This window comes from Pinus tabuliformis, chromosome 5_1 (genome assembly GCF_031772625.1).
Source record: "Pinus tabuliformis cultivar Carrire ecotype Pingquan chromosome 5_1, CPIR1, whole genome shotgun sequence".
Taxonomy (NCBI): Eukaryota; Viridiplantae; Streptophyta; class Pinopsida; order Pinales; family Pinaceae; genus Pinus; species Pinus tabuliformis.
In genome coordinates this window covers 742,437,443-742,446,136 of record NC_142305.1, presented here as the reverse complement: position 1 = coordinate 742,446,136, position 8,694 = coordinate 742,437,443, and the positions used below count along the sequence as shown (strand labels likewise).

At 36.8% G+C, this 8,694-nt stretch overlaps 1 protein-coding gene across 1 annotated transcript; it reads right to left on the bottom strand.

Moving 5' to 3' along the window:
• Positions 1-3,821: 3,821 nt before the first annotated feature.
• Positions 3,822-5,048, bottom strand: LOC149167081 (flavonol synthase/flavanone 3-hydroxylase-like). The gene is made up of 3 exons (XM_089431460.1): positions 4,576-5,048; positions 4,165-4,492; positions 3,822-4,043 (listed from the first exon to the last, which is right to left on the bottom strand). The coding sequence occupies exons 1-3, from the start codon at positions 5,046-5,048 to the stop codon at positions 3,822-3,824; spliced, it is 1,023 nt and encodes a 340-aa protein (XP_089287586.1).
• Between the last annotated feature and the right edge of the window lie 3,646 nt (positions 5,049-8,694).

The following is an 8,694-nucleotide window of genomic DNA, read 5'->3' as shown; positions in this document are numbered from 1 at the left end:
TTTTGTAATTTTATTAAAAATTAAAATTACATATTGTATATGCTAGAGTTTCAATCATACCAATTGAAGTTGGTGCAACAAAAAAAATCAGTGACATAAAGCAACAACCTAGAATAATGAAGAAAACCACCATTGAAACCAAGTAAAAATACTTAGTTACCTCTTTCTTCTTTTCTTCTTTTCCACCTTCCTCGAGCCTCCTAAAATAAGAGTGAAATTTACAATTTCTAGCTGTTTTTCTTCTACTATCATTGGATTTTCCTTATCTGGATCTCAGCTCTCAAATACATAAGTTCATTTGTACCCTCCCATTTACACACTTACCAATGCATCTTTGTGCTTTAGTCACACATAAAATATTTATTAATTTATAAGATTTATTAATTTAAAAATATAATTATATAAAAAAACATTTAATTAAATTTATTATAGGAATATAATTTTTTTTTTTTTTTTTTTTTAATTTTAAAAATAAATATATTAATAATATGTTTTTAAAAATTAATTTTTTGTAATTTTATTAAAAATTAAAATTACATGTGTTATATGTGCTAGAGCGTTCAATCATACCAATTGAAGTTGGTACAACAAAAAAATCAGTGACATAAAGCAACAACCTAGAACAGTGAAGAAAACCACCATTGAGACCAAATAAAAATATTTAGTTACCACTTCCTTCTTTTCCACCTTCCTCCAACCTCCTAAAATAAGAGTGGAATTTACAATTATTAGCCTATTTTCTTCTACTATCATTGAATTTTCCTTATGTGGATTTGAGCTCTCAAATACATAAGTTCATTTGTACCATCCCATTTACACACTTACTCATGCATGTTTGTGCTTTACTCATGCATGTTTGTGCTTTAGAGATACCTAAAATATTTATTAATTTAAATATATAATTATATAAAAAAAGTATTTTATTTAATTTATTATAGAAACTGATTGTTTTTTATAATTTTTTATTATTTTAAAAATAAATATATTAATATTATATTTTAATTTTTTTTTTAATATTTGGAGTGGAAAGACAATTGTTAAGTGATAAATTTTATTTCTGATTTGAATTTATTTTTTAAATAGTTTTTTTTTTTCAAAATAGAAATATATATTTTTTAAATAAAAATATATTTTTGATATTTCTAAAATAGATATCAAAACATATTATTTTTGAGATCACAGACATTTTATCCATTCAAAATATGCTTTAATTATATATAAAAGTTTTATTAATTTAAAAAGTATAATTATATAAAAATTATTTAATTAAATTTCAATTTGAATTATAATATATATATATTTTTTCCTTTTCTGCGTAAAGGCTACTTCTATTAAAAAAGAGAAAATATATGTACAAAGAGGTCAAGACCTCAGAGGGGGCTGAAGCCTGCCCTCAACCAGATATCCTGATACACATAAACCCCTTTGACAACCATCCCGGGATTGAGAAACCTTGAGACATATTTTTTAAATCCCTTACAGACAAAAGTGTAAACCAGAGTTGTGTTTATCACTACAGTACTATCGACGACTATGGCTTTACTGATAAACATTCTGCCCTGATAGCCATATGCCAAATCAGACCAAAACAGTGGCTTGCTGAGCCAGGACCTGATGCAATTCATATTACTATAGTGGCGCGCATCGTTACTAAACCAAGAGCTGAAGCAAAACAGAGTTACCATTATCCAGAGAAGCATAACAGAAAAAAGAAAAAGACCAGAAGAGAGATTGCCATCAGTGGGCATTGTACCAAATTCATCAAACATGTTTCTGAGAGTCGAGAGCATCCCTTTCCACCTGGCTAGGAGAGCCCATCCACGTGACGACCGCGTTGTCTGCATCTCCCATGTCGCCGCCACCTGGAGGAGTTTCCAAATTCAGAATGCCACCGGGAGGATGCTCCGGCTCACCTGCATGCACATTGCGCTGTGTAGAGTCCACTGGAGGCTGAGGAGCTTCAGGCGCATTACCCTCTTCCTGCATATTGTCACCATTGAACACGACACCAGCCACCTCTCCCTGAAGAACGCTATCATCCTGAGACTGAGACGTAGTGGTATGGGCAGAGCTGCTAGGCTTATCCTCCTCCTCAGCAAGGATTACTGTAATACTGGCTGACAAAACGGGCTTATTGAGCCTACTGTGGAATTTGAAGCGGGTTGTTTGGAAGGAATTGTGCGGGAGGGGCCTGCCATGACCAGAAGGCGGAGAGGACGGGGAGGCAGAGGCCAGAGGGACTATATTCTGGGGAGCAGATTGAGAAGCGCGGCCTCGATTGCCAGTGGTGCCTCCACGGCGAGAAACTCCACGACGTCGGACCATTTTCGAATTAACAGAGAGACCAAGGAAGGGAATTAGGCAGGACCAGATGGGAAAGGGCCGAGCGCAGGCGGACCAGGCCAAAACCAAAAACCAGATGAGCTTCCAAGCAGCCAGAACGAAGCAGGGGTGCGGGAAGAATAGCAGACGGATATAGAAGGAGCCGAGGAGGGCGATTGCATGAACCAGAAGCCAAGCCATGGATAAATCACCCTGCGCGGCCTCTCGAGCTGAGCGCGCATTCAATACCAAATGCCTGACCATAATTCTGTACTCTGTAGTATTCATTTCAAATGCGGTGGGTTTGTGGGATCCGCGCCCGTGAGCCAGGTGCAGGGACAGCTGTCGGCGGGGAGTAACTCCGCCTTAAATGGGCTACAGTGACACCCGCATCCGGGTAATTTGAATTATAATAAATTATATAAATTGAAAGAATATTTTTAATTATTTTTATTATTTTAAAAATAAATATATTAATAATAAAAAATTACAAATATTTATACAAAATTATATCTCCCACACTATTTCTCTGCAAATTTTTTTCATTTTTAGTTATTTATTGTTTTTTTCCTTCAATTTAGCTATATTTAAACTAAATTGTAGTTACTAGCTAGTTATATATTAACTTTATATATATATATATCTATATATATATATATATATATATATATATATATATATGGTATACAACAATTGGTTTGAAGGAAGTTTAGGTTTCATTTTTATGGGAAAAATTGAAAAGAGACTTACTATTTCAAGGGTTGTACATGGTCAACCCAACTTCCCAAAATTCTAGCAATAACATTCCATTAAACACCTTAACCTATAACCTAACACCTTCACAACCAACTAAGCAGAAATCATACAACAAAGTGATTACTTCTATTATAACATTCCATTAAACACCCTAACCCTATAACCTAACACATTCACCAAAGTGATTACTTCTATTATAACATTCCATTAAACACCCTAACCTATAACCTAACACCTTCACAACCACCTTCACAACCAACTCAGCAGAAATCATATAACAAAGTTATTACTTCTATTATAACATTCCATTAAACACCCTAACCTATAACCTAGCACCTTCACACCCTAACTTATAACCTAACACCTTCACAGCCAACTAAACAAAAAATCACATAACAAAGTGATTAATTCTATTATAACATTCCATTAAACACCCTAACCTATAAGCTAACACCTTCACAACCAACTAAACAAAGATCATATAACAAAGTTAAATCATATAACAAAACAATTAGTTCTATTATAACATTCCATTAAACACCCTCCCCTATAACCTAACACCTTCAGTCAACTAAACAGAAATCATATTACAAAGTGATTACTTGTGTGGGAAGTCGACTAATAACACTTACAAAGCGAAGAAGCCAGAAACCACATCACAAATTGATTACGTTTATTACATCTGCATTAACACGGGCACGTTGAAGTTTATTATAAAGACACCAAGTTCTCATAACAAGATTTTAAGATGTTTTCTGGTTTGCCTTCGTTTTCTTGCGTTGCTTGAATTCTCTGTACGTCATCGCATTGAACAGTGGGGGATGGTTTTCATCGATCAACTGTTGGAGTGGGCCCACCACCAAATCAAGGGGAGGGTTGCAGAAGACGGGCCATGACATCCTCACTTTATCTTTGCTCACCAACGTCCTGTGCAATACGCTCTTGTACCTCCCGTTGCTCAACGTCTGCCAAAAATATACACACTACTTTAATATAATTATTTCTACTATATATAAATTAATCTAACCATTTTTAAAAAATTAACTCTTTACCTATTATTACAAATTAGTTTAAACAAACAGTTACCTGTAGTTGGTCGCCAATGTGTATGATAAGCGTGTCAGGAACGTGCTTGGCAGTCACCCACTCGTTGTTCCTCAATATCTGGAGCCCCGGCACATCGTTGGGCTTCAGCACTGTTAAAGCAGACATGTCCGTATGAGGCAGCACTCCCAGCGCCATATCTGGTTGAGGGCACGCTGGGTAATAGTTGATCTTCAACTCCATTTCCAAATTCTCACCTCCCAGAGCGTTTCTCACTGTGGATTCTTCCAACCCAAGATTTAGTGAAAAGGCTGACAGCAGCTTATCTACCACTCCCAACACTTGCCTTCCATATTCCTCAGTCACCTCTCTGCACATCAAAATGCAATATATATATATAGAGAGAGATCATAAACAGAAATGTAGAATAAATTAGTACGTAGGGCGTTATACCTATAAAAGGGCGGGTGCTTGGGCCAGTTGTTGAAATCTATGAGAGATGGAGGCCACACCATATGAAAATAGAAATCAGACCAACCCTGCCTCCCATCGCTCGTGCATTTCAGCTTCGTGCCATACCCCTCAAATCGGTCATCCGTAACGCCGTCAAGATTGGCGTACGGCTCTTTTTCCTCCAGCGGGAGATCGAAGAACTCTCTGCCAGCAGCCTGCAAGCGTTGGACAAATTCGTCAGGTATTCCATGGTTCACCACCTGGAAAATCCCCCACTCGTGGCTGGCTCTTCCAATTTCTGCCACCGTTTTCTCACGAACTTCATCCACTTGTAACGATGACAAGTCTATGAGTGGTATCTCGAATTCGTTAAACGTTTCGCGAGCAGGTCTCTCGTAAACTGGCCGAACGAACTCTGGTGGAATCGATTGGAAGCCACATAGGGAGACGGCCTGCGCTCTGGCGGAAGCCATGATTTCACTCTCCAATAAACGATGAGGCAATCACCACACTGCCCATGGTACTGGGCAAAACTCGAATAAATAGACTGACGATGCGAATTATTTCACTAGTCGGGTTGTGCGGTGAAATATAAATGCGGTAGTCTAACTAGCTTGAGGAATTGCCTGAAAAGTTATGGAAATTCCAATTATATTTAGAAAAAATCTTGACAAAGATTTTTGTAAATCCAAATAATAATTGTTAATTCCAAATAATAATTGTTAAACTTTAAAATTAAGTGTACTAAACATTTTTGTCAATGAAATATTAAAAAACCCTAAACGTTTTTGCCCCTGAGCTATTAAAAATAACCAGGTGAGCATTAATTCAAGAGCCGCATTAATAAGTGGTTGGAAGGCAAAGTCATGTGGAAAGTTTTTATATGAGGTTTCGCAAGGTCTCTCGTAAATTGGAAAGTTTTTATATTAAGGTTTCGACTCTCGAGATATATATAGATATATCTCGAATTCGTTAAACGTTTCGCGAGCAGGTCTCTCGTATTACTTCACCAGTCGGGTTGTGCGGTGAAATATGAATCCATGGAAAGTTGAAATTAAAAATATGTATGCGTCGATGTAGATGAAGAAAAGGTCACATCAACTTTCGCATAATGAATTATATTATATCGTAAAACATATTTGGTGGAAAAAATGTTAACATTAAAATATATCTGTCGCTTTGGATGAATAAAAGGTCACATGGACTTTATAACCTGGAACATATATAATAATAAAAATGTTAACATTAAAATATATTTGTCGATTTGGATGAAGATAACGTCACATGGACTTTCGCAGTATGAATTATATTATATAATCCTGAACATATCTATGCATGACGTTATTATGACTTGTGTACTTTGTGGTTGCTGCAACCCATCATACTTCACTCTGTTATTGTTGCAACGCATCATAATTACTTGTGGCTCACCCCCGAAGCCGGTGAAGTAGACACATTACGGTGGCTCAACCTTCAATGTTAAAGACGGTGAAGAGTATAAATTTAGAGAGTAATTGAGTTAAGTTTTTAGTGTGTGGTTGTTTGGTCGGAAAAAGTTTAAAGGAGTAGTGTAACTAGGCCGAGGAATTGCCCGTTTTTTAGGGTCGCTCGGAAAAACTTCCGGCTCCACAATACGGAATTCCCTCCGCCACCCTCCACCACTTTCACCAACTCCGCATTCCTCCGCAACCCTTCCACCCTTCCGCATTAACTACGATTGGTAACTCTCTGACAGATCCTCCTGTCCGGACGATTCAGGGTCACGTCGCACCGCAGGTGTTTGCATCTAGTTGCCGAAATTCAAATTGAGGCCTCAACCGCGCGCTGCGTTTTTGACCACTCACAGATACACCAGATTCTGCATTTTTCCTGCACAGGTCACATCGCTAAACTAGATTATTAAAGAATATTTGTAAAGGCCTTAAGGACGATCTCTTGCAAAGGTTTTGCCCCTTATTACAGTTTACATTTTGCAGTAGCAAAATTTGGAAACACAGCTCTCAAATGACCACGAGGAATCATCACTGTTATGGCTAGCCTGGGATGAATTGTGATATTCATGTAACAAGCCTTTGGTTTCTCTGATTAGGCCAATCGAGTAATAAGCTGCGGTTTGTTTCCTGCCCTTAGTTGTGCGAGCTGAGATTGATTATCGTTGATTTTATTGCTTAAACACTACTTTTGATAAAGAAATTTTATTGCTTAAATGCTACGTGTAAGTGACTGTGGCTTACTTCAACGGGAGGTGACTGTAATATACTACCTTGTAATATACTTTTGGAACGGTAGGTGACTGTGGCTTACTTCAAAATTTTCAAGAACCTCAAAGTTTAGGGAAAGGCTAAAGCTAGAGCTAAAGTAACTTCAATAAAAAAAACTTCGCATAGATATAGTTCTAACTTCTATCCATTTACAGATGGTATGAAAGTAGTCAACAGAGAGTACATGGGCTATGGAGTTGCTATAAAAGAAAGTTCGTCTTCTTTGAAATGGAATTGGCCTCTGGAATTGAACACGTACTTTTTGGCTTCATTAAGACAAGTTTGGTAACTTTGTTCAGTTCCATCTATTGGGGGCAAGGGTTGAATGTTTTATGCAACTTTTTACACAAAGCACAACTTGCTCCAACGCTGATTTTTACAGTCATATCCATAGAGGTAGTGATATTTCAAGAAAATCAAACGAAATAGGACATTTATAGTTTCTGGTTAAGTTCACATTGAAGTCTTTGCGCTGGTGGCAGAGGACAACTAGACTCTGGCACAACTAGGTTCCTCTAGAAATAACAGCTTGTATATGTAGTAGTGCCAAATAGAATAAAATGAAACAAGATGTATGGTGTATCGCTTTGTTCGACTTCATATAGGCATAGCCTGCCAACCATATGCTTCCCAATTCTCACTCATCTAAGAAAAGATCGCCATTTCCTAAGGAGTATAATCAAGGAAAAGTACACTACAATGTGAAATTGGCATTATTCAGAAAGGCTTTGTTATAACAGTTAATATCACTGTGAACGGTAGGTGAATAAGGCTCAACCTTGTAATATACTTTTGGAATGGTAGGTGACTATGGCTTACTTCAAAATTTTCAAGAACTTCAAAGTTTGGTAAAGGCTAAAGCTAGAGCTAAAGTAACTTCAGTAAAAAAAAATTCGCATAGATACAGTTCTAACTTCTATCCATTTACAGATGGTATGAAAGTAGTCAACAGAGAGTACATGGGCTATGGAGTTGCTATAAAAGAAATTTTGTCTTCTTTGAAATGGAATTGGCCTCTGGAATTGAACACATACTTTTTGGCTTCATTAAGACAAGTTTGGTAACTTTGTTCAATTCCATCTATTGGGGGAAAGGGTTGAATGTTTTATGCAACTTTTTACACAAAGCACAACTTGCTCCAAGGCTGATTTTTACAGTCATATCCATAGAGGTAGTGATATTTCAAAAAAATAAAACGAAATAGGACATTTATAGTTTCTGGTTAAGTCCACATTGAAGTCTTTTCGTTGGTGGCAGAGGACACCTAGACTCTAGCACAACTAGGTTCCTCTAGAAATAACTGCTTGTATATGTGGTAGTGCCAAATCAAATAAAATGAAACAAGATGTATGGTGTATCACTTTGTTAGGCTTCATATAGCCATAGCCTACCAGCCATAAGCTTCCCAATTCTCACTCATCTAAGAAAAGATCACCATTTCCTAAGGAGTATAATCAAGGAAAAGTACACTACAAAGTGAAATTGGCATTATTCAGAAAGGCTTTGTTATAACAGTTAATATCACCGTGAATGGTAGGTGAATAAAGCTCAACCTTGTAATATACTTTTGGTACAAATTTCTCTTTCATTGAACATAGAAAATTCTGTGGGAACAAAGAAGAATATCTTACATAAATACACAAACATACATGTCCACCCATGCTTACAATTAACTGTGAGAATGAAAATCCTAGAAAACATTGCACATAGAAGTGGATGAGAGGGTTACAATGGCACCTCCTATGTTTGAGATAGAAGAAGTGAATATGATCATCAATTCTAAACCAAAATTAGGTCTCATGACGATGTATCCTAACCATCCTATTCATAGAGGTGACCGCTCATAGCTTTACACCTA